This window comes from Kryptolebias marmoratus, linkage group LG7 (genome assembly GCF_001649575.2).
Source record: "Kryptolebias marmoratus isolate JLee-2015 linkage group LG7, ASM164957v2, whole genome shotgun sequence".
In the NCBI taxonomy this organism is placed as follows: Eukaryota; Metazoa; Chordata; class Actinopteri; order Cyprinodontiformes; family Rivulidae; genus Kryptolebias; species Kryptolebias marmoratus.
The window spans coordinates 15,676,345-15,703,820 of NC_051436.1; the positions used below are offsets into that span (position 1 = coordinate 15,676,345).

General features: G+C 41.8%; 2 protein-coding genes across 2 annotated transcripts in view; both read left to right on the forward strand.

The window, feature by feature from the left end:
• Positions 1–1,823: 1,823 nt before the first annotated feature.
• taf6l (TAF6-like RNA polymerase II, p300/CBP-associated factor (PCAF)-associated factor) lies at positions 1,824–12,337 on the forward strand. Its single transcript, XM_017426987.2, has 12 exons — positions 1,824–1,932; positions 2,343–2,515; positions 5,602–5,688; positions 5,803–5,953; positions 6,053–6,103; positions 7,533–7,627; positions 7,706–7,780; positions 7,881–8,101; positions 8,523–8,655; positions 9,164–9,292; positions 10,322–10,818; positions 11,461–12,337. The coding sequence occupies exons 2-12, from the start codon at positions 2,369–2,371 to the stop codon at positions 11,792–11,794; spliced, it is 1,920 nt and encodes a 639-aa protein (XP_017282476.1). The 5' UTR covers positions 1,824–1,932; positions 2,343–2,368; the 3' UTR covers positions 11,795–12,337.
• A 2,138-nt stretch (positions 12,338–14,475) lies between these two features.
• Positions 14,476–27,476, forward strand: part of sf1 (splicing factor 1) — a gene marked incomplete in the record, with an annotated part of 14,121 nt that continues 1,120 nt past the window's right edge. The window contains 12 exon segments of the mRNA XM_025008248.2: positions 14,476–14,879; positions 16,477–16,608; positions 19,244–19,319; positions 22,685–22,837; positions 24,036–24,125; positions 24,235–24,418; positions 24,542–24,657; positions 24,813–24,920; positions 25,007–25,202; positions 25,287–25,509; positions 26,137–26,301; positions 27,397–27,476. Of these exon segments, the coding sequence (XP_024864016.1) occupies positions 14,621–14,879; positions 16,477–16,608; positions 19,244–19,319; positions 22,685–22,837; positions 24,036–24,125; positions 24,235–24,418; positions 24,542–24,657; positions 24,813–24,920; positions 25,007–25,202; positions 25,287–25,509; positions 26,137–26,301; positions 27,397–27,476 (1,782 nt within the window).

Here is a 27,476-nt window from a genome sequence, read left to right on the forward strand (position 1 = left end):
GGCGAACTTTGACACTTATGCAGCACAAGCTTGAAACCTCACCCCCATTTGTTACCTATGAGCCTTATCATTCTCTTCTCCAGAGGTAAGAAACATCTGGATTAACTGAAGCAGGGGAAGGCAGCGTGATCTGAGGCGTCAGGTGGGAGATGAGCCTGCAGCTGCAGAGGATGCCTGCCCTGTGGAGAAACTCTCAAATGTCTATAGGCCAGGAGCACCTACCTCTATGTACTGTGAAGACCTTAGCAGCTGGTTCAGACTCCTGGTGAGCACCTACAGTTTGTCCACCAACTTCCCATCAGTGTGGATAACTTCTCCAGACGATGTGTGGATGCCTGCTGTGCATCTGATGATTATAATTCACAAACTCTAAACATCCAGCCTGGGCTGCTTGGGGAGAAGATGAGTGCCACAGAACTGGGTGCAGGCTTCCTGGATCTTGTCTTATTTCACACAGACTGCAGAAATCTCTAGGAAGATTCTCAGCAGCACAGGGGGCCACACAACGTACAGTCCTGCCCCATTCAGTTCGCCCTCATCCAGCTTCCAATAGAACTCATACACTTTGATTCAACAATTGTTGGTTTGGATGGCTGGAGGATGTGAAACTGAGTACAGGAACATAATCTGTTTGACCATAACAACCTGCAGCTGAACGCTAAGACCAAGGAGATGGTCCAAACCAGCCCCGGTGACTATTCAGGAAGATGACATAGGTAGTCTCCATCCACAGGTACCTTGGAATAGGACTGGACTGCTCATGAGGTGTTGCTTAAGACTGCTGAGATCATTTAACATCTGCCAACCTCTGTTGAGATCCTTCTACCAGATTGTCCAGATTGTTTATTTTATGTCCGAAATCAAATGTTTCTGTTGCTGTAAGAGATTATTCCTAGCCTATCCAAATTAAAGGCCGGGCATTCTCGTAGGAATGCATATTGTCCGTCACCTTCCATGCCAGAGTTTGACTAAGATCATGAGGATGAATGGAGTTGCTGTTTTGGGCAAATCTTCAATAAAATCTGTGCAATGGTTCGTGAAGTATTTTGCTAACAGACACACAAAGACCTTTAACTTTGCCTGTGTTGTTTTTAACTACTGCTCATGTTTTTTTAACCATTGCTTGTGTTTTAAACTACATTTAAAATTGTTATTATGCAGTGGTGATAGATGTAGCAGTCCCAAGCGACAGTAACATTGGGAAGAAGGAGCATGAGAAGTTGGAGAAATACCAAGGGCTGGAATAGGAAATAGAGAAGCTGTGGAAAGTCAAGGCCTCAGTGGTACCAGTGGTCATCGGAGCTCTCGGTGCTGTGACCCCCAAACTGGAAGAGTGGCTCCAACAGATCCCAGGAACCACCTCAGAGATCTCTGTCCTGAAGAGTGCAGTCCTAGGAACAGCTAAGATACTGAAGAGAACCATCAAGCTCCCAGACCTCTGGTGGAGGACCTGAGGTGAAAGTGAAGTGGAACTGCCCATGTAAAACAAACAGGGCAAGGTGGAATCTTGTCCTCTGTTGTAATAATATACATAATGAATGTTTATTCAAGTAAATTGAGGATTTTTCACAGCGCCTATAGACTGAGGACAGTGCATACAGCAGCACAGGACGCGAGCAGTACAGTGACACACAAAGATCTTTTCAAGATGGCTGCCATCAGTGGCCCTTTCCAGTGTTTCTCTACTTCAATGGTTACATTTAGTTTAAAAAAGTAACCCAGCAGATAGAATTTTGTTTGTTTCGTTTTGTTTTTGTCATTTTTTTCTGTTTAATCTCCCTTTTCCCGCTCCAGTTCAGTAGGTGGCGGTATGCATCTATCTGCTGTTTGCGATCCGCCATTAAATAAAAGGCAACAGCAGAAGAAGAAGGAGAGTGTAAACATGGCGACCTCCTAACGATGTTCAGTCCTCAGCAGCTTTAGTTTCAGGAGGTACAGTCCTGATTTATTAAAATGTTTTAGTTTGTATTTAATTGTCTTTTTAAATGTTTTGACAGCTAGCAGTTAGCATCTGTTGCTACTCGCTGTAGCCGAAACAAACAGCTTCTTTCTGATTCAGATTAGCGCTTCAATCTCTTCACTTGTTCTTTGTGTCACAGTTGTTCTATAGGTGTTTTTTATTTATAAACCCTTCGGTTACATTAGCTCGCCTCTCCATTAAGACAGAAATATTGTGTACAAAGTTTAATCGTGCAACGAGCTGACTATAAAGACCTTTTAGCTCTGTCGTCCGAATGCATCACACGAGCAAGCGGTCTTACTGCAGCTACAGTCCGCACACAGACGTGAGGAATCTCCGCAGTAAAGCGGTAAACCTGACGTGTTTTTTTTCTCCCTGGCAGTTTTCCCAGCGGTCCTTGTTACCACCATGGCGGACCGGGAGGAGCGCCGCTTCGCCGAGGTTTCCCGCGACTCCGTCAAACTCATGGCCGAGAGCGCCGGGGTGGAGCTCGGCGACGACGTGGCCGCTCTGCTCGCTGAAGACGTCTGCTACCGGCTGAGGGAGGCCGCCCAGGTCAGAGCCGAGCCGAACCGAGCCGGGGCAGTCTGTTCCGTGTGGTGTTCACCTCTCATGGTCCAGGGGAGAGGACAATCTACTGTCACTTTACATGTTTCACCTCATCCATGTTCCTGGTCATTTTTAGCAGGGGTGTCACTAAGACGGGGGCCAGCAGGGGGATAGCCTCCCTATTAATTGTCTAGCCCCCCCCCACTTCCTCCCTGGCCAGATAGTCCTATATTCATAATCTGTTTCAGCCCAAAATATAACTGGATTTATACTCTATGAGAAGTGAAGAAATCTGCTCTCTCTGACGTAGGAGAGACGTTCTTTCCCGTAAGACAACCCCTTCCATCCCAGGAAGCCCCCCCCTCCCCACACACACACAGCGCACGATTATGGGACGCCTACAAAAACACAGTGACCGCATGGTGTGGAAGTCAGTACAATCTGTGTTGTTACAACACTGTGACAATCCCAGAGCTGCACATTCGGATGTCAGTCGTAGTTTTCACGATCGCTACGTCCCGGCAGCACCCACACACAGCATGTCGGCTTCTGCCTAGGAGAGATCAGCAGTGAAAATATTGGATCCCAGAAGCTAATACTCCCAGTGTGACCGCAGCCATACTGGTTCCTGAGCAGCATGGCTGCATTAACCACCTCCACTTCACATTTCTGGCCGATCACACAATAGTTGACACAGAACGGCCACCCGGAGTCCTAGGAGAGCAAAATGTTGTCATTTTAACATGTCAGAGACAGTCGTCCCTAAGTGAACCACCGCGCGTGAGAGAAGGGGCCGGCAGAGAACAGCTGGCCGACATTAGTGCTCCTATTTCGGGTCAGCCTTGAGCTAGACGCCGCTAACTCTGCGGAGCGCGAATATCCAACATCCAACTTAAAACTAACTTCACTGCGGTCGCAAACCAGTTTCCTACCCAGCTGCACGAGAGGGGGGAAGCTGTTTTGCACGTCCTGCAGTGTAATCATGGATCATAAACGCATCGACAAACACTTTGTGTCTGCAAAACGTGAGGAGAGCTGCAGACCAGGGACAATCCAGAAATGGTCATGAATGTCAGTTTATAAGCTATCAAAGTTCTCAAATAAAGCATCTTTTGATAATGTCAATGTTTGTTGGTAATTATCTTACAAAACTAGTAAGTATTTTTGGTTTATATATTAAAAGTTATGGTTTTTTATTGGTTTTAGTAAAAAAAATCGCAACTTTTAGGAAAATGCCCGCAAAATTAGGCATTTTAGCCCGCAACAATCACAAAAATGCCTGCGAAATCCTGGAGGGACTGCTTAAGAATATGACTTTCACATACTGTTTATTGACCATTTTTAACCCAGCAGCCTCTTTTTTTTGTCCTGTTATTGGTGCAAAAAAAGCCATTTTATGAGTCAAACTGTTCTCTTTATTTAGGAGTCCATTTCTGCCACCCTGATGAAAGAAAGATCCTCTAGATTTAGCATCTCATGTTTTGGAAGAATCACAAATTAAATTAAGTCTGTAGACTTTCAAGTGAAAGCAACAAAAGAAGTATTTTTGGTGCAGACAAATGGAAAAATGGACACGGCCAAAGTGGCATCTTTCAATAACAAATAGTTTTTTGTGATTCAGTTTGATTTATATGACCCTAATTTATGGCTAAAATAATCTCAAGGTACTCTACAAAACACACACACACACGCTCAAAACATTTTCCTTTCCCGTATGTGTGTGATTAAAATGAAAAGGGGGGAAACACCAGATTTTATTGCAACCTCACAGATATAGATGTAAACATCCTGTTGAAGTGTTCGGCTGCATTATGAGGTTTAGTTTGCAGGAAGCTGGTTTTAGTGTCTCCTCCTCGGGCACCTTATGTTCCCATGGTGAAGCCAAATGTGTACTTAGAGACATAGATTAATAACTTTTATCAGGGAGTTCCTGGTGGAGAATTACTTTATAGTAAGCTAATCATAGTTCCTCAGTTTTCCTTATCACCTGATATATTGCTTTGGGTGGCTGTTCCCTCAGTTTAATTTTGTCTGCGTGTCTCTGTCCCTCTCTTTAACTCCAGATACAACACCAAGTGGTTTCTCTTTGTGTCTTAGCATAAAACTGTAAGGAAACAACACAGATAATGTACCTCCAACCCAAACAAAGTAGGCACCATATACACATTACATTTTACATACATGTATTGTTTTCTTAAAAATATTTTTATTTAGAAGTCTAAGCAAATAAAGCAATATCAACATGCACACTTTGTTATGACACAAACCTCTGTCAGGTAAATTGAACAGATTGACACTGAAACTAAATTTGAACACGTCTGGCAACAATGAATGAAACCATTCAGAGAAGGATTCAGTGAGTCTGTTTTATGGAAATACAACTTCTTGTAGAACTTACCACTAGAATTGCTAAGTGAGTCGGAAATCTTTTCAAGACTCAAACAGGACATGATATTTCTCAGCCATTGAGCATGGGTGGACAGGGCCATGGTTTTCCATTTTAAAAAGACTCTCCGCCTAGCTAGAACAGAAGAAGAAGAGTAACAGCATTTTGCCAACGTCATACAAGAGTCAGTCTTCCCAGTGGTGTCAAAGAGTGAGTTTCTTTAGGGTATTTAAGGATTAAAAAAGAGGTTTGAAATAGGTCTTTCCAGTGTTTTTCAAAAGACTGAAAATGAGTGAAAAAAACAACAAATGTTCAAAAACAGAGGTTGAAAAACCTTCAGAAAGCCTGAAGAACTATAGATCTGAACCACTTCAAAATATTACAAGAAAGTCTGTCTGCTTGGAAGCAAATTATAAAAAATAAATAAATTCTCTAATTGTTTAGTTCTGATGTGATGCTTACATAACCGAACATCACATCAGAACTGATTTGATCACTTCAGCACACAACAGGAACCTGACATCAAACTGTGGTCATTTTTAACCCAGCATTGTATTGAACAGCTTTACAATGAAAATGGGTATTTGTTTCACCTCTTTTCAGTTGTTCATGTTCTTGGAGTTTTCTCTAAGAGATCCAGAGCTTTAGCCCTGTACATTTGGCCTGATGACGTCCATTGGTGTGTTTTTGCTTTGGTCCTAAACAGAGCAGCTCTCAGTTTATGAGGCACGCTAAACGCCGGAAGCTGACAGTGGAGGACTTTAACAGAGCTCTGCGGTGGAGTAAAGTGGAGGTAGGTTTCAATCCTCGTGTCGTCCTGTCAGCTGCGTGTGTATACAGTCCGTTGCATGTGTCGCGATCGTTCTGTAGGTTGAGCTTCCAGTTGTCTGCTGAATATTCTTTCCAGGCCATCAGTGGCTACGGGGCCCAGGATGCTCTGCCTTTTCGTTCAGTGAAAGAAGGAGAGCTTTTCTTCGTTGAGGATCGAGACATCAACCTGATAGAGTTGGCTTTGGCTACCAACATCCCTAAAGGTTGTGCTGAGACCATGGTGCGAGGTGTGTTGCACTCAGACCTTTTTACCACATTCAGATTTGATGGCGGTATCCTCAAAGGGGATAAAAGTCACACTAATTGTGTTTCCTGTTTCCTGTCAGTAAATGTGGCGTACCTTGATGGCAAAGGCAACATAGAGCCCCAGGGGACAGGTAAGACTCAATCACACCATGAAGGATCTGGTTCTTACCAACCAAAATGCAGAAGCAGTGGATGAAATATCAAGTGTACCCTGACTGTTTTCATAAGAATTAAGAATGTGTGTAGCAGCTATGTGTAGTGGCTCAAAAACAAAGGTTTTGTCAGTTTGCTATCCTCTTCTAGTTTATAAAAACATGGCGGCACAGTTTAGGTTCGTAAAGTTTCATCTGAATGAACCACAAGACTTCTAGAGGAATGTTCTTTGAACAGGCGAGACCAAAGTGGAGATGTTTACCCATAATGCACTGCAGCATTTTTGGAGAAAACAAATCACAGCAGATCAGCACAAACACCTCATACCAACTGTGAAGCACAGTGGTGGAGGGCTGATGGTTTGGGCTCCTTGTATGCGTCGATATAAACTCCTCTGTGGACCAAAGGATTCTGGAGTCAAATATGAGACTATCTGTCTGACGGCTGAAGGTTGGACCAAACTGGGTCATGATGCAACAAAACAATGATCCCGAACACATCAGCTGATCTACAACAGAACCGCTAAGAAAGAGAAAAGAAACACGGTGCAGGACCTTCAGAGAGCTGAGTGTTCCTTTGTTCCTTTCCTTTTCCATTGTCCGGTTGCAAAACTCAGTTTTCAGCTGTTGGACAGATGCTTCTCTAAGGTCATTGCTGATGTCTTTCTACCCTGGTTTTGTGTTAACGCACACCTGAGTGCTCCAGAGCAGCAAACTGACCAAAGCTGCTCCCACTGATGATGATCAGCAGCTCCTGGTTGATCCTGAACCTCTGACATCCTTTTCTAGTTTAATGAGTGAAGACATGGTTGAATCTCTTGTGTGTTTTTGTATATTTGAGGTTAGAACTGATTTATTTTAGACTGGATGCATTAGTCTGGTGATACAAACCAGTAGTTTCTAAACTTTTCAACTTCAGACCCATAAAAACAGTGATGGAGGCCTGTGAGCCCAAATATCACTGGTTTACGATTACAATTTTTGTTAATAACTTTATTAACTATGGGGATAATAACAATACAAACAGCCTTAACAACTGTGATATTATTTTCATTAATTTACATTTATTGTACTTGCAATAATTATGATGAAAATATTCCATTAAGAATCTGTTTATATTAAATTTAATTTCTGGAGATCGTCTGGAGGATCTTCACTTCATGTTTCATGACCCACAGCAGGGCCCTGCCCCCTACCTTAGATACCACTGATCTAGACTTTATCTTTTTTTTTAAGCTAAATAATTTCCTTTCCTTTTTAAGTTTAAAAAGATGTTGGAAGCCTACACTGCGTGGAGGTTACCGTAGTAGCGAGTTTCGTGTTTGTATCTGTTATGAAGCCGTCTCCAAACAGCTTGGAGTCCGTTGTCCAGCTGTCAGTGTCTGACCCGGTTGTTGAATTGTCCCAGTTCCCACTGCAGTGCAGTCTTTATCTGATGACCTGCTCAAGTACTACCAGCAGATCACCCGGGCCATCCTGGGAGAGGACCCCCATCTCACGAAGGTCAGTAGCTGCTGAGCCCATCCTCCCGGTGCCTGAACTGTGTGCTTTTTTTCATTTTTCTTCCTGTGTGCGTTTCAGGTGGCTCTGCAGGACATCCAGTCCAACTCTAAGATCGCTGCTCTGCTGCCGTACTTTGTTTATGTAATAAGTGGAGTAAGTTACACACATTCAGTCTTTTTATTCTCTTTTATTCTACAGCATCCTCAGCAGAGTCTCAGTGTGGACTGCGTATATCCCTGTGCTGTTGTTCCAGGTGAAGTCAGTGAGCCATGATCTGGAGCAGCTCAACAGGCTCCTGCACATGGTGAAGAGCTTGGTCCAGAACCCCTACCTGTACCTGGGCTCGTATGTGCGCAGTCTGGTCTCCAGTGTCATGTACTGCATCTTGGAGCCGCTGGCCGCCTCCATCAACCCACTCAACGACCACTGGACCCTCAGGGACTACGCTGCCCTGCTCCTCAGCCACATATTCTGGTGTGAAAACTCACACTGATGCAGCGTTCAGCCCGCTGGTCCCCAGCCTGTTACTGCACGCTTCGGCTCTGAACAGAGTTTGATTTAATAGTGTGAACGCAGAGTAGACATTCCTGGTTTTTATTTTCCGTATGTTTTTTCCAGTCTAACTCCTTCTGCATGCTTTGTCAGCCGTTCATATAACAGAAGCATTCAGCTCATTCAGGAGACTTCAGCACACTTGCTCTATTTCATACCTTTTTAACTAACTTTTTCTAATTTTTAGCTTGTGGCTCCATTTAGCTTTCAGCTAGTGTTCTGCTTCCTTTAGCTGTAACAACTCATCCTCAGCTTCTTCAGCGCTCAGCGTTCACACCGTATTTTTGCAGAAAATGCAGTTTCTCAGGTTGTTTCCTTAATTGACTTCCTTTCTTTGCTGCAGGACTCACGGTGATCTGGTGAGCGGTCTCTACCATCAGATCTTGCTCTCTCTGCAGAAGGTTCTGTCTGACCCGGTGAGGCCTCTCTGTTCGCACTATGGAGCTGTGGTGGGCCTTCACGCTCTGGGGTGGAAGGTACGTTCTCCGCTGCTCTCTGTAAATCTCAGCAGTCTTTTGCTTTAGAGTCAAAGTTGTTTCATCAGTTTAAACCTAAACGTGCAGCAGCGGTCTTCTTGTTAACTGGTTAGGAAATAGTTGTGTTGGTGTCTTTTAGTTGTGACTCTACTGATTCAGTTACTGAGTGACTGATTCAGCAAACAATCCTGTTCCGAATACTGCCCTAGGAATGTGTTGGAGCTATGATAGATGCTTTTCTTTAGTTTGTCATCTTCCTCATATTTAGGATTGCCATTGTTTGTTTGCCTGCTTTTTATAATGTCACTGAAGCTTTAAATCCTTCAAACTCAAATTCAAGCCATTTTATTGTAAGTCTTGCTTAGATAGCTTGGTTTTGTCTGTTGTGCACATTTTATCTTTGTGAATATTTTTGGAATTTCTGCCGCCGTTCTCCTGATTATCTGCTTTCTGAGTAAGTGGACTCTCAGCCTTCTCCACATGAACCTTTGTGTGTTTCTGGTGACAGGCTGTCGAGAGAGTGCTCTTCCCACACCTGCCCGCCTACTGGGCCAACCTCCAAGCGGTGCTGGATGACTACTCCGTGTCCAATGCCCAGGTCAAAGCAGATGGACACAAGGTCTACGGAGCCATCCTGGTCTGTACTCTGACCATCTGAGGACCTTTATTAAAGATGTTCTCAGCTGCTAGTTGTTCAACTTTTAATGCTAACATTAGAAGTTTAAAAAAAGCTCTTATTTTCCTAAATCTTTTTTTAAAACATTATTTCAGAATTTTTGTTTGCTCAGAGGCTTTGAAAACAGTTTGACATTTCAAAAAAAAAACCCAAAACAAACCTTGCAAGTGCTCCTAAATGCCTTAAATCACAGTTAATTTCATGCTGGTGTCATTAAACAAAAACAGCCAAATTGCAAAAGCATATCTATATAAAGTGTGTGTGTGTGTTCCTAGGTCAGGGAGGATAAATAATCTCTCCAACAAGTTGGTTTCCTCCAAACATTCTGTGGTTCATTACAGCCAGACGCCTCCACTTTGGTCCCATTTGTTCAAACACCTCATACCAGCTGTAAGCACGGTGGTGGTGGGCTGATGATTTGGGCTCTTTTTGTAATTACAGGACATGGGCACCTTGCGGTCCCTGAATTGACAAAAATAAAAACTGTCGTATTCAAAATCATAGACTGTACCTAACTTTTCAGTTTTTGCAATTTGGCTTGTTTTTTGTTAAATAAGTGTAATATGGTATCAGTTCTAAAGATTGCACCGTAAGGTTTGATAGTAAACTGTTATCTTTTTATTTGTTGCATTCTGATACACATCGAAAGAGGGTGCACTTATTTTTATCAATGACTGCATGGCCCTGATTTTTTTTAAAGGATGAATCTTACAGGGTGCATGTTCAGTAAATTTATATTTTTTGGGTTACACATAAACAGCAGTTCTCATTTAAGTCCCAACATTTCACTCAAGATGCTACAAACAAGAGAAATCATTGACATGCTGATCTGTGTAATTGGATAAAATTATCATAATTCCTTTTTTTTTTAAGAGTCCAACAATTTTAGGATGCTAAATTACATGTAAGTAGTTGTCAAACCAAATGTCAGGCTGCTCTCTGTCACCTCATCGTCAGAACCAAGTGGATTAAAGTTCGTCTGTCCTGCAGGTGGCAGTGGAGCGCCTTCTGAAGATGAAGGCTCTGTCTCTGTCCCAGCCCGCCGAGAGGCCTTTGAGTGATCATCCCGGTTCCGTGGCAGGCTCTGTGGGTTACAGAGTGAGCTCCCCGGGTCTCAGCCCCCCTCCGGAGCCACTGTCAGAGGCTGCCCTCGGGATCGCCAGCCACCTGCAGGCAGGCGGGGCCGGCTGTCACTGGGAAGAGTGGTCCCCGGTCCCCCTCCCCGCCATGTACTCTGAGCTCTACTCCTTCTTTGGGGACAGCCTGGCTGTCAGGTTCAGCACGGGCCCGGGCTTCGGCAGCTACCCTCCCTGCACCCCGTCGCATTTCAGAGACACCCGGAAGGAACCCCTCAGCCACGTCTCCAACCCCGACACCGCCCGGAAGATGCCACAGCTGACTGCCAACCTCAACATCAGCCCCAGACAGGATGGAAGTCCCCGCACTGATCCACCCCCGCCTAGCCTCGCAGCCACGGGATCAGGAAGGTAAAACAACAACAGATCAGAGGGATTTCATTTTCTGTGAAAACAAACTGAACGCTGAGTTGAAACCGGAAATTTGTTGAGAACTGACTTGTTATAAAAGCTATAATCAGCAAAACTACAATCAAAAGCTAAACAGTAGCCAAAATAAACAAAACTAGCTGAAAGCAGCAAAACTGTAGCTGAAATTAGCAAAATTAGAGCAAACAGCTGAATTTAGCATAACTATAGAAAACTCCTCAAATTAGCAAAACTATAGCTAACAGCTGAAATTAGCAAGACAGTAACTACAAGCTAACAGGAGTATAAGAAGACGAAAAGTTTTCTGAATCAAATTTTTAGAGGAGAATGTTTTTGAAGGACCTGAAGAGATCTCATTGTCTTTCTGTTGGACGTTTTTGTAAATAAAGTTTGGTAAAAGTAAAAAAAAATACTAGTCATCGCACACTGTTCCAGATCAGGCTGAATGTTTTGATGTATAAATGGTTAAAATACCACAAAGTATGCATAAGTAGTTTTATTGTAAAGAACGTGTGAAAGAAACTCTAAACAGGAAGCCAGTGCTCAGCGTTCACGGTTGTGATTTTTAACATCTTTTAATGTTGTGCACGCTCTTTTATTTTATTTTTTTTTTTTCCACATTAGGTCTCTGGCTCGCTCGTCCTCCGTGCAGCGCTCCAGGTCTTCGTCGTCACGTTCGGGCCAGCGTTCCACAGGTCTGTCTCGTGACGTTTTCCCCAAAATCCGCTTTACGTCGCCTCACGCCGGGCCCCCGGTGATCTCCTTCGTCATCGGCGGGAGGCAGATGGGTCGGCGGTGCCAAGGCCGCCGCCCCTTTCAGACCACTTTTGCACTGACTCCTCCTCTTCCCGCCATTCCCCCGCGGGCCTACGCCCACAAGCTGCCCGTGATTGGCAGGGTGGGCAAACCTGTGCGGCGCTGGACCTGCTCCCATTACTCCCTTCACCTGCCTCTGTAGAAAGAGTCTCAGAGCACCTCCTGCGTGGGCGCCGAGAAGGACTCAGGGTGTGGTGGTTAAACTGGGAAGAGCTCGTCTTTTGTCATATTTTTGTAGTTGAAATTTCAAGGCTATTTTTGTCTCAGCAGAAAAAGTAGAACTATAGTGCTCTAAAAGGCTTTTCTGACCCAGTCGAAGGCGCTCTTCTGATCAGCCTGGGAACCCACTGGCTTCAGAGGTCAGTTTTGGTGAGTTGGAGGCTATGAAAATCTGTAGAAAAGTCAGGATCCTTTCAACATGGATGTTTTCCTGAAAACACTTTATTTTTGTTCATCTTGAGGTCTCATGATTTACCCTTGTGAAGCCACACTCGTATTACGCCCCCGCTCTGCAGCTTGTTGCAGACATGTTTCTCAGTTCTGCTGCAGAATGGTCATATTTTCACACATATAACGTCACAAATTGAAAAACTGCTTTACCAGCTTTGGACAGAAAAACAAAAAAAACTTTATTTTCCATGAATATTGATCTGTTGAATAAAGGAGACCTACCTTTTTCACCAGACTGTGACATGCGTGGTACTTTCAGCAGTTTTTTCAGCGAGTTTAATACAGTCTTAGGTTACAGTGACATCATCTCTCGACTCCTGCATTCAGCTGCTGAGTCAGCTCAGATGGAAAAACAGAAACGGACGCTTTCAAAATAAAAGCCAGTTTCAAATTTCATATGACACGTTTGAATTTGCGACTTTTTTACATTTACTTTCATCATGAAATGAGTTAGAGTTTACTGGTTTGTGGTCCTTTGGGGCCTGTCATCATTTATTCCATCTCTAAAAACGGACGTGTTTAGAACCGGTTTAGATCAGAACCTGCAATCCTGAAACTCTTCAAACCTTGACTGAATTATTTTATACTGAATGCAGACTCAATCAAACAGTTTTGTCACGATCCTGGGGTTTTCTGTTTGCTGTTTTGTTCAGCCGGTTTCCTCCTCAGTTTCCCGTTCACACCTGCTCCTGACGTTCATTAATCTCAGCTGTCACCACTTGTTCTCGGCTCTCCCTGCCTACTGAACTAAACTCCCGGTTCTCGCTCATGACTCACTACTTCTTAGTTTTTGTTTACCTTTTGTTGTTTGCTGCATTGTCAGCTCTTTATTTTTAAGATACTTTTCAGTTTTACTTCAGTTATCTGCCTCTGTCCTGCAATTTAGGTCTTATTGCCTCGACACATCTCGAGCAGTTTGGGATTTCTGAAACATCTGCTCGATTTGTGAAAGTCTGAAAAATGGCCAATTCAATGTTTTGTTTTGTTGTTTTCTTTTTACATCTGGACCTCTTTAGAACTGGTCCATGTCAAAAAGTACAACATGCAAAGTCTTCAAACTTGGATTGAATTATTCTATACTAAAAGTCAAACATAGTTTGAGATTTGTGAAAGCAAAATATCTCCTGGACCAATGATTACAATTTAAATGAAACTGTCAGAAAGTAAATCATTGTCTTGGATTTAACCCAGTTTAAGATGGCTGCCACAGCTAATAAATCTCAGCCTACACAAAGAGGATGAAATATATTTGCCATTATATTGCCTGACAGTCATTCACAACTGCTAACAAATTATGCAAGACTGCCAGAGGTACTGCAGTATCTCATGCATCAAGTTGTTTCTAAGGTTTGACCCAAACCCCTCGACGTACATCATCTCTCAACATGAGATGATCTTTGTGTGAAACTTGACGTCTGTTCCTTCGAGAAAGTCAGAAATATTAAAACACAGTTTGATTTCTGAAACCTGTAGTCATTTAATGATATAACCAAAAAAGTGTGATATTAAGGCTTTTTTGTTTGTTTGCTTATTTTTATTTTGCATCTAATGAACATTACAACTAGCAGTTTTAGAAATGCAAACCTCAGATGTTCACATCTCTCCATTTATGTCGTTATCTGCATTACCAGTTCATCTTGCTCTCTGCGACAAAAAAAAAGACTTCACATTGAATTATTCCTTTATTTTCTCTATTGCATTCATACTTTATAACAGTTTTTTTCTAAGTTTCTCTTTGAAAAACGGTGCATGCTCCTCTCTCACCTTTCCTCCATTTACTTCCACAGCTTCAACTTGTGTCGAATTGAATGCATCTCAGCCGAAATGGTAATATGAAAACATCTAAAACATCTAATGTTTATATCCACTAATATGTCCCATCATTTCAGACCCTGATTGGTAAAAGATAGTAAAGGTTGCAGACCCCTGGTCTAAGTATTGTAGTTGTCAAACTGAACCAGTTCTAAAGTGTTACGGATGCCAAAAATGGCATTGCAATTATTTCTTGAATTTTCACAAATAGAAAAAAAAGTTCACAAATCCCAATCTGTGTTTAATTGATTCTGCATTTAGTAGAGGATAATTCAGTCCATCTTGGAACTGTCTAAGTACTGTCGTTTTTGAACTAAACCTGATAAAATACACATACAAAAATTGTAGGAATAGCCCTTTAGCGAACTGCCAAATCGGAAGACGACTTCCTCGTCTGGCTCCTCTCTGTGTCGGCGGGACATAATTCTTTGTCAGCGATTGGTGAAATTAGATGGACAGTCTTTTTAGCCAACCATCTTTTGGAATACATGAGTCAGTCTTAGCCAATAGGAATGCACTTTCTAGTGACGTCTCATCTCACGTCTCAAGGATCAACCTTTGTGGTTTTCTGTCGTGCGCCATTTTGAGTGAATTGTTGGAAACGGCAGGGACAGATCATTGTTCTGGTGCAAACTTCCTCGGTTTAACCTAAATATCGTAGGGAACTAACGTTTGACGAAAACGAAGCCATTTCAGCCTCTCGAAAATGGCTACGGGAGCAAATGCAACTCCTCTGGGAAAGTTGCACCCGAGTATCGGTGCAAAACGAGGATTTGACGCCGGGCCTGGCGCGGGAGGCAACGGGCTGATGCCAACACCGGGACCTCCCGGCACGTTTCCCTCCATACAGAGTTACCAGGCCCCCATCCCGAACACATCTTTTGCTCCGCCGCACCAGTTCAACCCAGGGTTTTCTGCCCAGATTCAACAGCAGGCCGCCGTGGGATCCGGAATCATGCCTAACGGTGAGTTAGCTAAACATCCGCTAACGCTGCTAGCTGCCGACACGCCGTAACACCAGGCTGAGGGCCGAAATCCTCCATTAAACCCCAGCCTTACACGAAATGGAGTCCCTGCTGTCATCCCTGCTTCCTAAAGCGAGGTGGGCAGTGAGCAGTAAATTAGCCTGGACTCGTTTTGACTTTTTTATTTTATTTTTTTTGCATTAGCTTGTTAACCCCTTTTAAAAAGGGGGCCTCGTTGACATTTACGTAATGTGGTTTACACAGACTGGCGTGTTTTGTAGATGTTAAATGTGTCTAATCTCAGCCAAAGGTCCAGTTAGTGGTCTTTTGTACTCACATGGGATGTTTACAATTAAGACTGAAGGATAAAAAGAAATAATCGGAGAATATTTATTCAACTATTTCATGCTGTAAGAAAGGCGGGCTAAATAAGATTAATGCACAAGTCTTATCTCATCTACGTCCTGGCTTTGTGTTATACACTGAAAAAGTTAAAAAGATGTAATAAGCTGTAATGGTATTTTTTTCTTTAAACTAGTTAGCGGAAGAAATTATAAAATCCTAAAAAAAAAATATTGAATTTCCACTTCTTGAACAATCTAGTTCCAGTTTTCCACCACAGCATTTCTGACAGGTCAGGTTTGTGAAATTGAATATTTTTCACCTTGTAAACACATTATTATGTTTGCTGATCACACCTGAGGTTTCATCACTGTTTTTATGGGACAAATAAAATCCATATTAAACCCCTAGTTTTCTTTAAATAATTGTTAAATATACAGATTAAATCTCTGAAAAGAGTAAATGTATTATGATTATGTAAAACACTTTCGTCATTACCAAACTTTTATTATAATTTTTTTTAACCTGTGATAAAATGGACAAAAGTGTTAAAAATGCCAGTCCACCTGTGTGTTACCTGTACAGGTATTGATGTCATCACTGACTGGAAACATGCTCGTTTACGTCACATTTTTCAGGGTTTCTGTGAACTTGTTCCAAATTAAAGTTCCAACATCATTTTGTCCAAAGCAGACTGGTGATTTGTCCCTAAATATTACTTTCATCCTGTCATATGTCAGATCAGTCTGTTTTTATCCCATGTTTTCAATCTCTTAATTAAGGTTCTTTATGTCAAAACTCTTTGGGACTCATGAAAGGCACAAATAAAACTCATTGTCATCGTTCTTACTGATCATGAAGGTCTGCGGTCACTCTTTGACTGCTGACTTAATTATATAGTTAAACTGGTTTTAGAAATGCACACAATAGGATACTTTATTTCTTCTACTGGAACAAAAACCCTTATTACTTTCAGCTATCACAATTTCTTAAGGCACATTTGTTTACTTTGAAAACTAAATAGTTTTCTACTGTTTTATTTATTTTTCTACAAACTACACTAACAGAATGAACAGCTTAGAGCGCCAACTCTTTTATTTTGCCCTGGGTTGCACATTTTTTATGGGCTTCCTTGCACATCTGATTAACTTTGCTGCTGTTGTGTTTGGTAAGGTCGTTAGTACCTGAGAATGTACTGTCTAATGTATTGTTCTCAAGTTCCAGTGGATGGAATATATCCTGCTTGTTTTTGTAGATTTCGGCCAGAAGAAACCAAGGAAAAAGAGTCGGTGGAGCAGCGAGACGCCCGACCAGAAGACCGTTATTCCGGGAATGCCCACTGTTATTCCCCCTGGGCTCACACGAGATCAGGAGAGAGCATATATAGGTAAATGTTAATTGTCTTTAGCAAAAATTGCCTTGAAAAATAATTGTAAATGCAGTTGGCTGTATGTTTCCTCAGTTCTGATTGTTAAGGTTCTAGTTTCTTGACATGGTACCAATATTAATATTGTTTCCTGTTTGCTGAATTCCCAACAGTTAGAGCTTTCCTAAGGCACGTACAAGATGCATTACTAACTAAAACTTGTGCTAAAACATTTCCAGCTTCCTCATCATATTCTTATGCTTTTTTGCCTAAAGGGAAGATGTCTAATTTTGCTCCAACTGTTGAGACGAAGCAATCCTACCTAATGAGCAATAATTATAACATGTTGATGTAAAGTGTTCTGTTCATTTCCCCTTTAAGTGGTTCTGCTGTGTTTTGTAGTCTCCCAGTTTGCATACCATTGGGCAGCCATTAACAAGAGGGGTCTGTGATAGCTGATTAAACACCATTGTCTGCTGAAAACAGTCCTGAGCCTCAACATTTTGCCTGATTCCCAACACATCGTCATTATCATTGTGCATGGTGGCATCATAATGTCCTAACATAGCAAAAGTATGAGTCCTGTCCAATTGGCCTGAATGGGAGCAATGCTGCTCTTATGGCGAATAAATCCACTGTGTAATAAGACGACAAACTGCTTTTGTACAAATTACACAGCTGGTAAAAACTTGTGTTCATGGTTTTTTTTTTTTTTTTCCAAGCTTCACTGAATGCGTAGCACATGCCACATCTGACCCAAACCTGCCATTATGTTAAATAAATTAGCTTTATATGAATGCAGCTTTTCATGTTAAGACAAGAATATTGTAAGCCAGTGTCTCACTGAGCTGCAACTGTTGGTGACCAGTTGATAAACAGCTTTTGCAAGGAAGTCTCCAAACTTTTTTGGGGGCGAGGGGTTCAGTTTCCTCACATGACATCACTTGAAATTTGAGCATGTTCAAAACAATTGTGCAACAACTTTTCTCTCAAAATAATAGCAGCTGTTGAAAACAGCTTGAGCCCATCTCAGTTTAGTTTTGTAAATTGTAGAGGACTGGAGTTGTCATGTATGGAAGCTTTCGTAAGAGGAACCTCTCAGTGCTGTGGCTGCTGAGGACCAATTGGCACCTTTGAATTTTGAGAAAATGGTCAATTTTCCCTTAGCGTTCTCACTGAGTTTGAAATGTTTGTGACGAAGTGAGAAGTAAGTGTCCACATTATTTTTAGGGGGGAACAGCCTGTTTTTGTGTACACTGCTTGTAAAACCACAATCTAGGCTGTGCACATTATTCTGTTGCCCACATCATACTCATCTTGACAGTCTCTGCCATGTTTGTGATTTTTATCTATTGGAGTACACTAGATAGACAGATTTGAACTAGTTTTTTTATGATTGTTATTCACCATCAGCATGGTTTTTGTCGGAGGAGAGCACTCATGTAGGCGTCAAAATACACCTCTTGCACTCTTGAGACGGGTTGGAGACGCCGGCGAGACTATTTTGAAAGAGAAATTGTTGCACGAATTTATTGAACGCGTTTAAAATTCGAGTGATAAGAGGATTGACAACCCCAGCAAACATTTTTGAGACATTTTGGTCGCTCTGTTTGCTAACTAGTTTCTAGTAATTGCAGCTCGGTGGCATGCTGCTTTTAAGTCAGAAAACCTCCGAGGCTACAGCCCTGAAAGTCCAAGTCTAAAAACTGTTTCACCCACATGCCTTCCAAGAGCAGTGTTGCACCAACACACGCTTCCCTGACAGTTCTGTCCTCAGTTACTAACGTCATGATTGACCCTGTCCTCTCATTGGTAATGGTTGTTCTTCCTTGGTATGTAAGCGTTCATTCGTGCCCGCCCTCTGTTGTCACACTTAGTCTTTTTGTTTGTTTTCCTTTTTTTCTTTTGCTCGTTAAGTAGATCCCCTAAAACAAGACTTATAAGATGAAATTGCTGTGGACATCAAAGTCACAGGCTTGTATTCATCTCAGTCACCCAGAGTTTCAGTGATCAACAAATCAGTGTTCAAGGGGATGCTCCTTCACAACTTTCATAATGTGCATGAAATGACTGATCTATTTTTTTCTTCATTGCCTTCTAAATGCAAGACTTGTTTCCGTGTCACAGCAGCCCCCTCAGTGTTAGATCTGTGGAGTGCAAAAAGTGACTGATCACCTGTTTTGTTATTGAAACTTGCAAAACAAATGGACTAAAATGTGTCCTCAGAATGCCAAAGCCGTTAAACAGAACTCATTGTAGTAAATGATGGAAGTCAACCTCAGCATTGTTTGAAGAGTTGATGTCATGGCTGGCATTTTTAGGAATCATGGTTTCATCATTTGACGTGTTGTCTTGCTTAATCATTGTCCAAGAAAGGGTTGGTTTTGTTTAACCCCACTTTAAATGACCTGACAAGCATATCGATAGTGAGTACAATATGTGACACCACCTAAAACGAGTAAGTGGTTTCATGCTTTAGTCGGCTCAGATATGTTTGTTTGATCTCCCTTTTTATTTAGCAGATTCACCAATTGTCTTTACTGCAGTAATGACTGAGACTTTGCTCTAAAGTGTAGAGCGTTGTCTCTCTGATGTTGTTGTGGTAACCACATTTCTCTCCATCCTTGTTTTTCTTTCCTAACCTGAATTCTTCCAGTCCAACTGCAGATTGAAGACCTGACTCGTAAACTGCGTACAGGAGACCTGGGAATCCCTGTTAACCCTGAGGACAGGTTGGAAAAAGATTAAACCCTCGAACAGTAACACTTTCTCTACATTCTTGAATATTTGGAAGACAAATTCCCATTTGCATTTTGAATGTGGATAGTTTAAATATCACATTGTAGAGCAGCATTTACTCGAGAGCTTGCAGTTTAATTGAAGCACAGTGTTTAGAGTATTTCAGCTTTTCATTTGACCGGAGCTAATTCTTAGAAAGATTGTAGATATATAATTATAAAGCTGGAATGCTGGTGAATATTCTATCACTGTTCACTAAATAATATTGTACAATTAGTAGTATTACTAATTGAAGAGTTTGTTTATAAATCCTAGCTCAATTTTTCTTACAATTAGTAGTATTACTAATTGTAAGAAAAATTGAGCTAGGATTTATAAACAGTTCATAGTTAGTTAGTCAGTATGGAGATAGTGTCAAAATATTTTACAAAGTAGAAAATATTGTCCAAGAGTTTTGATATTAGCTCATGACTTAATCCAGTTTTTTAGACTTGCATATGGACATGCACTGTATTTCCTCAAATAAATGCCATGAATAAATTAAAAGCTGTAGTATACTTTATAAGCCAGGACACGTGGTCATTAATAATGAGTTGCATATTACTATTTGCCTTGTTTATTTCACATTGCTGTAAATGAATCAGGTAAAATGTTACATTTTGTAAAATAAAACAATGTTTAAAAAGCTGTAGAAAATTATACCTTAAACTAGTTGTAACCAGGAGCTTCATAAAATGACCCCATGTTGAATCATAAAGATTGTTCTGAATAAACTTTGACACAAGCTACTAGACAGCAGGTGTAGAAGTTCTCTTTTAACGCTTCTTACGTTATCAGGCTGATGGCAGCTTTCAGAAAGCTGCAATAAATTTGATGGTGATGACTTTCATAAGATTCGTAAACCAGGAACGTCATTTCTTGCCTAAATTCGATCCCAGTAGTTAAGCTGGTTTGAGCAATTTCCCTCACTTCTTACACACAAACACAATACCTTCTGGAGAGGTTTTTGATACATATAGAAACAGCTGGAGGGTCAGGAGTGAGCTGTGGTGCATTTGAAGCATGTGGGGGAATATAATCAGATACAAACAACTAAGATTGCCTTCAAAATCAATTTTAACAGTCATGATATCATCATTCAAGATACTGCATGAAGAACAATTAGCAATAAATCAAATGAACAGTACCATCCTAACTTAAATGGCTTGTTTCCACACATCTGATCTGCAAAATTAAAAATTGTTTGGTAAACATTTTAGATATAAATATATGCCTTTATTAGAGGAAATACAGTATTTTCTAGTTTTTTTTCCACCCAAGACATTGAGACATGTTTTAAATTGTATTGAAATAGTTAAAACTAGTCCAATCAACTAAAACGCAAACATAGGAACTGTGGACAATTACGCTTTCCTATTCTGGAAAAAGTCAAAATCAGATCAACTTTAGACGCCCCCGTTTGTGTTACTTTGAGCTTTCAGTCGAACATCATGGCCTTCCTCACAGGTCAGCTCCCAGCTCCCACCAGCAGAGGAAGATTGTGAGATCTGGTTGAAAGTATAAACTAGAAACCAGCAATGCAGTTCAAAACTGTTCCAGTCTTGGGTTGAAAAATAAAAAAAAAGATAATATTAATTATTAAAACAAATTGTGTGATGAAACAGATTAGTGTAACCTAAGTTGAGTGTTTTGTTTGTTGTTTTGGGTCGTGACTACCAGACTCCTGGTAGTTCCACCACTTTATTAGATTTATTTTTCAGAGCTTTAGCTTTGGCTTTGAAGCATTATGGTTTCAGTCACTGCTTGTGTTGTGTCTGATGCATTGTGCTGTATAAACCATTAATATAATGCAATATGATGCATAATGTATGAAGATTTTCCTTTGAAACAGGGATTTGTTGCTAAACTTTATGCTGTTACTGATTTTTGACACTTTTTGGACATTTTTTTCTACACAATAGCTCAGATGAATTAGCTTTTTTTCCCTTTCAGAAAAAAAACCAGATAAAATACCCACATGCCTTCCCTGACTTTATTATTAGTATTTATTTACTGATTTGCTCTCTTTTTAGTAGTGGGGGTTTAGCTCGTGGCATGTAGCCTACTTCCCAACAGACCAGTGATTAATAGGCACTCTCATAGACCTAACAAATCATTTTTTTTTGCTGGCTGTCTCAGGTTTTTCCTCTTATGCGACTTTAAACATTTCCACCAGGGGGAAGGGGACTGCGTTCCAGTTTTCCCTCTGGACTCTTGAGATCTGGAAGAAAACTGCCAGAATTGCTCTTATTTTGGAAACAAAGTGGTCAGCCTGTTACTTAGGATCTGTTCCTGCAGGAAGTGGCTTGCCCTCAAGAGTGTGTCCACTTGACCTCTGCTAGATAAAGCCCCCCTTGACTTTTACACTGTGTTAGTTTTTTCAGCTATTTCTACATCAGCTAAAACCGTAAACAGCTGGAGTGCTCCTAATTCATTTCCCATTCTAATGTAACAGAAGCAACTTGGGAGGTGTTTCAGGTGGTCACCGTTGGAAGTTTGAAGCTTAATAAGGAAACTGTTTTTGTTTCCTCACTCAGAAAAGTAGCTCTCTAATGAGAGAGCATAGAAAAAGGTGGATATCTAATCTTAATTCCTTTTCTCTAACCCAAATTACCCCACGTCAACCTAACCATTTTTCAAGCACAGAGCCTTCTTAACACATCAATGCAGGTTTTCAGCATCCAGGGGGAGGTACGGACCTCTACCACCACGTCATCACCAAGCATCTCAAAGCCAGCGTCTCTGCTTAGCGTTACAAATTTTTTGCCTTGGTTTCTGACCTCCAACTGTCCTTTCTTGTAGGCCAACAATCCTGTATGCAGGTGTAGCTATGGCCCAATTCATATATATGCAGTACCAGTCAAAGGTTCGGACACAACAGCAGCGCATTAGTTTTGTTGGGCGTGAACGTTTGACTGGCACTGTGTGTGTAGAATTTTTGGTTGTCTGTTTGTTTCCTGTGGTTAATGCCCCTCTAATGTTCTGGGTTAATACCTTGATACAGTTTTGTTGCCCCCATCTTACTCTGATTGGTGTGGAAAACATGGACTCGAGCTCTTTACGTGTCAGTGCACAGCTCCTACTTAGTTTTGCTAAATTGCTCATGTGCTGGCCAGGAGTCCAAGTCAACCTGAGAGTTATCTGTGATACAAATTTTTAAACAAATTCTTTAACCTTTTGAGTAGAGATGAGTTTTTTTTTTTTTTTTTTTTCCAATTCTTAGTCAGCTATAGGCAGTCTGAATGATTGTTGTTTGCAGAGCTCCACTTCGAGAAGGGTTTCAGTGGTGTCTGTCTTGTATTTTGTCTGCTGCTCTCAGGTCTCCCTCTCCGGAGCCCATCTATAACAGCGAGGGCAAAAGGCTAAACACCCGCGAGTATCGCACCCGAAAGAAGATCGAAGAGGAGCGTCACTCCCTTATCACAGAAATGATTGCCCTCAACCCTGACTTCAAGCCTCCTGCAGACTACAAGTATGACTCTCTCTCACACACACACACACACACAGCCAGCTGACAAAAAATGAATGGAACAGCTGATAACAGCTACTTTTTATAAAATAATATTTGTTACATCAACTTCTCAGTGAGGTTTGCTAGTGCTCGATCCCCCATATATAACTTTGTTTCTGTTCTTTTACCTGACAGAACTAAAGAAAACAGATGGGATGATGGTCAATTTGTACTTTCGCCAAATCGTACCTGGCAGTTTCTATTTAGTGTTACCATTTCTCATCCATGTATTTGATCTTTAAGTAATGGTGTGAAAAATACACGTTGCAGAACAACAGTGCAGGTATAATAAAGCCTATGCTGCAGCCTGCTTGTACTTAAAGAAGAAAAAAGGGTCATAGTGAGTAAAAAGAGAACTGTGTCAGATCTTTTGTACCCAAAAGGTTTGAGTACGTGGTGGCCAAACCTGCTAAAGATTGACCTGGCTGAAGTACGAATTGACCTGGAGTCACCTAGATGACGTTCTAGAAGCAAAATTTCCAAGTAACCACTTCAGTATCGGAGTTTTCTCTCAGTTTATATATCCAGTTGTCTTCCTGAACTCGAGAAGAAAAATGCATTCTTGCCACGTTTCTGTAAAAGACACAGTACTGTATTCCAGCTGCTCCAGCTGTATCGGTTCTCGTTTGAACCATTTGTTTCAGGGATTTAGGTTTTATTTCATACATTTGTTGGGCTTTAGAGTGCTCGGTCTGAACCTGCTGTATGTAAGAAGAAAAATCTATTAAAAAAACTACTAATACTAATAATCAGTGTTTTAAAATGGAGTAAAGGAGATCTATTAATATATCTGAGAAGAGTAAAAATACTAGTCTTATTTTACTTATTTAAGTACCAGAATGTAAACAGTGTTTAGTAATAGTACTGTAAACATATCTTATGTGGGTGGTGTTTTTTATTTTCTCGGGAGGTAGGGCGGAGGTCAGTTGTGTAGAGGGTTGTTGGTTCAGTTCCAGTAAAGTGGTTTGTGCAAAACATCTCACTTTGGAAAATTAGATTATAGTACAAAGAAGGCTTTTTATTTACCAGAGTGTGGGGAATTTTATGCTAAATTGTTAGAAGAGTTACTACAAAGCATACTGATGGTATTAAAATAAAATGGTGTTCCAGATGTTCAGAAAAGCTGCTATTTGTTAAATATTTGTTGTGTGTCCTGCAGGCCTCCAGCCACCAGAGTCAGCGACAAGGTTATGATTCCTCAAGATGAATATCCTGAAATCAACTTCGTTGGTTTGCTAATCGGGCCACGGTAAGTAGAACCTGAGTTTTATTTTTATTTTTTTAACTTTTTTTTGCATGGGGGTTGCCCCCACTGGGCAGTATAATATAAATATAATATATATATTTTTCTCTTTTAGTGGTAATACTTTGAAGAACATTGAAAAAGAATGCTGTGCTAAGATCATGATTCGAGGAAAAGGCTCTGTGAAAGAAGGGAAGGTTGGTCGAAAAGATGGACAGATGCTGCCAGGAGAAGATGAGCCTCTGCACGCGCTGGTCACGGCCAACACGATGGATAATGTTAAGAAAGCTGTGGAACAGGTTCGCACTGCTGGTCATCACGGACGGATTCTTTGTGATCCGATCAGCTCTGGCAACTCATAAGTTTTCAGTCAGTTCTTTGGTATGTTTAGTTTGTATTGATGGTTAGAAATGTGTCCACAGATTCGTAACATCCTGAAGCAGGGCATCGAGACGCCAGAGGATCAAAACGACCTCCGAAAGATGCAGCTGAGGGAGCTGGCCAGACTCAACGGCACCCTGAGGGAGGATGATAACAGGTCCGTCCAACACTCCCAGAGCTTACTGCACTCTTCTGTTTGTCGAACGTTTATTGGTTGTTACACTTTATTAAGATATACAGTATCTACTCTCTTGTTATTGAGATAATCAAGTGAATACAGCTCCACTGAAGATCAAATCTGTGTGTTTGTAGGATCCTTCGTCCTTGGCAGAACACTGAGCCACGCAGCATCACCAACACCACCCTCTGTACCAAGTGTGGTGGAGCAGGCCACATCTCCTCTGACTGCAAGTACACCAGGTGATGATTGGCTGCTTAAGTTCTGCAGTTTGTTGCGTATCTTGATGCAGATCTTCTAACAGTATTGACTGTTTTGTGTCGTGCAGCACGTTTGCTGCCCAGAGAGCACCGGGTGCTGAGCCCCCTCAGTCAGCACAGGACAAGGCTCGGATGGACAAGGAATATCTGTCCCTCATGGCTGAGCTGGGGGAGGCCCCAGTCCCCTCTTCTGGCGGGGGACACTCGGGCTCTCAGGCAGGAGCTCCTCGAACCTCTGGCCCCAACAGTAACCAGCCCCCACCGGTTAGTTCGAAATGTGCAGATTCACATGAACACATCAACAAAGAGAATCATTTAACGTGGTTTATGGTTGTCTGTATGCTGCAGAACCGACCCCCCTGGATGAGCTCTGGGCCTACAGAGAACAGGAACTACCAGGGCATGCATGGAGGACCCACAGGCCCCGGAGGACCACACAACTTTCCTCCCCCCATGCCCAACATGGGTGGACCACCTATGCCCCCTAACCCTAATGGCCTGCCTCCACCTTGGATGCAGCCCCCTCCGCCTCCTATGGGCCAGGGACCTGGACCACATGGACACCCGATGGGTAAGAACTGACACTAATTGGTTAAATCTTTTTCTGGATTCAGGCAAACAAACCACTGCATGTTTTTATGATGATAGTCATATCTGTTAATCACCCATTGATTCAAATCAGGTGTGTTGGAGCAGAGAAACAAGGAAAACATGCAGGATAGTGGCCCTCTAGGACCAGAGTTTCCCATCCCTGGTTTGCAGCATTTACAACAAGTTTTGTAGTGCTGAGTTCAGGGGTTGGATTTTCACTCTCAGCCAATCAGTGTACCCTCACAAACTCCAGACCAGTCAACATTCAGTCACTGCACAGCTCCGTCACAGATGGTCCTTCACACGTTAACAAAGCTCTTTTTCTAAAGCAGGAGCTGGGAAACACTCGCTACAAATTGTTTTATGAAGCTCACTTGACTTCAGTTCCTGTGGTTACAAGATGAAATGAAGAGGAATTGCTTCTAATAGCTATTAAAGTGTAAAAACATCTCTATATCCAAACTTATGGTTCTCAGAGTGCTGCAATCAAGAGAAACGTTTAGGATTAGTCACTAGTTCTGAAGAAGAGCTTTGTTGCAGAAACTGTTGAGCAGTGGAAAATTACTAAGCTGTGTAGTTTTAAACAGGACTCTTTCTCCCCTGGTAGGTCTGCTGCCCCCTCCTATGGGTATGATGCCACCGCCACCTCCTCCACCCAGCAACCAGCCCCCTCCTCCCCCTTCTGCTCCTCTGCCACCATGGCAACAACAGGCTCCGCCCCCTCCTCCCACCAGCAGCATGGCAACAAGTACACCACTACCCTGGCAACAAAGTAAGAGCCCAGAGAAGTCATTTCTCATTTAGATTCTGTGTTCACGAGAGCTCATCTGACTGTACGGGCATGACGCTACCTTTTTAAAGTCAGATTAAAACGGACACTTTCAATAATAAATGACACAGAGTTGTTTCCTGGTGGTACTTTTCCTGTCAGAGTGCTTTTTCAACCACACCCTCTGACCAAAACAAACCAGAAACAACAACTCAGACCACCCCAGCTTCTGTTTCTGCCATCCTAGTTTGTTTTGGAAGGATTATAAAATGGAAACTATGGTCACGGGTGAGCTCAGCTTTGCTGTGAGAATGTACGCATTTTTCTCCACATTGATCCATTAAATCAGCGAAATTAAAGGAATTTAAAAGGGTTTCCAACATGGTTTTGAAAGGCCTACCACAAACTTTGAGTTTAGGATTGAAGGCATTGCTCTCTTGGTTTTTGAGTCAGGGACTAAGAAACCACAAAGTTTGTGCGCACTCATGGTTTCCTGGATAGATGTTACTCAAGTCAAAAAACAAGTAACGGAATGGGTGAATTATGTAATATTTCTTTAGACCATAAACTCTTTAATTTGAACTAGTAAGGGTTATATCTTGCTCTGTCTTTTTTGTTTGGTCCGATTTAAAAAAAAAAAAAAAATTTTTCATGATGTTTAAATCTAAATGAAGACGCACAACTGTAGAAATATCTGCCACAAATTTAGGGAGGAGTTTTGTATTTAAAAGATCAAAATGGGCCAGAAATTGACTTGACAATTCTGGAAATTTAAATCTAAAAAGTGAAGAATTTTTAGATGTGGAATATGTATAAATCCTGTTTAAAGACCCTCCAGTTAGCAGCAGGACTAAACAGAATAATTACCAACATATATGAAGAGTGTTTTTGATTAAAATGCTCATCCCTGCTGTCTTATCGCTGCATGGTTTTTATTAGCTGACAGACTTTAGTGTGTGTCTGAGCAGCTGAACGCCTGTGGAAGAACCGTAGCTGTCGAGGTTCCTTTGAAGAACACGGAGTACAGCTGTCTGACATTGTGAACTTTTGGAACCCAGAAACAGAACCCGGTCTCCAACCGTCTCCGTCTCTTTGCAGATACCACCACCACCACCTCCAGCCCGTGCACTGGGACCTTGCCCCCGTGGCAGCAGCCGCAGCAGCCCGCCGCCTCCGCC

Coding starts and splice junctions, on each gene's coding strand:
- taf6l (XM_017426987.2), top strand. CDS start 2,369: ATGGCGGACCGGGAGGAGCGCCGCTTCGCCGAGGTTTCCCGCGACTCC. Junction 8,102..8,522: donor CTCCTCAGCCACATATTCTG/GTGTGAAAACTC, acceptor TCTTTGCTGCAG/GACTCACGGTGATCTGGTGA. Junction 8,656..9,163: donor TTCACGCTCTGGGGTGGAAG/GTACGTTCTCCG, acceptor TTCTGGTGACAG/GCTGTCGAGAGAGTGCTCTT.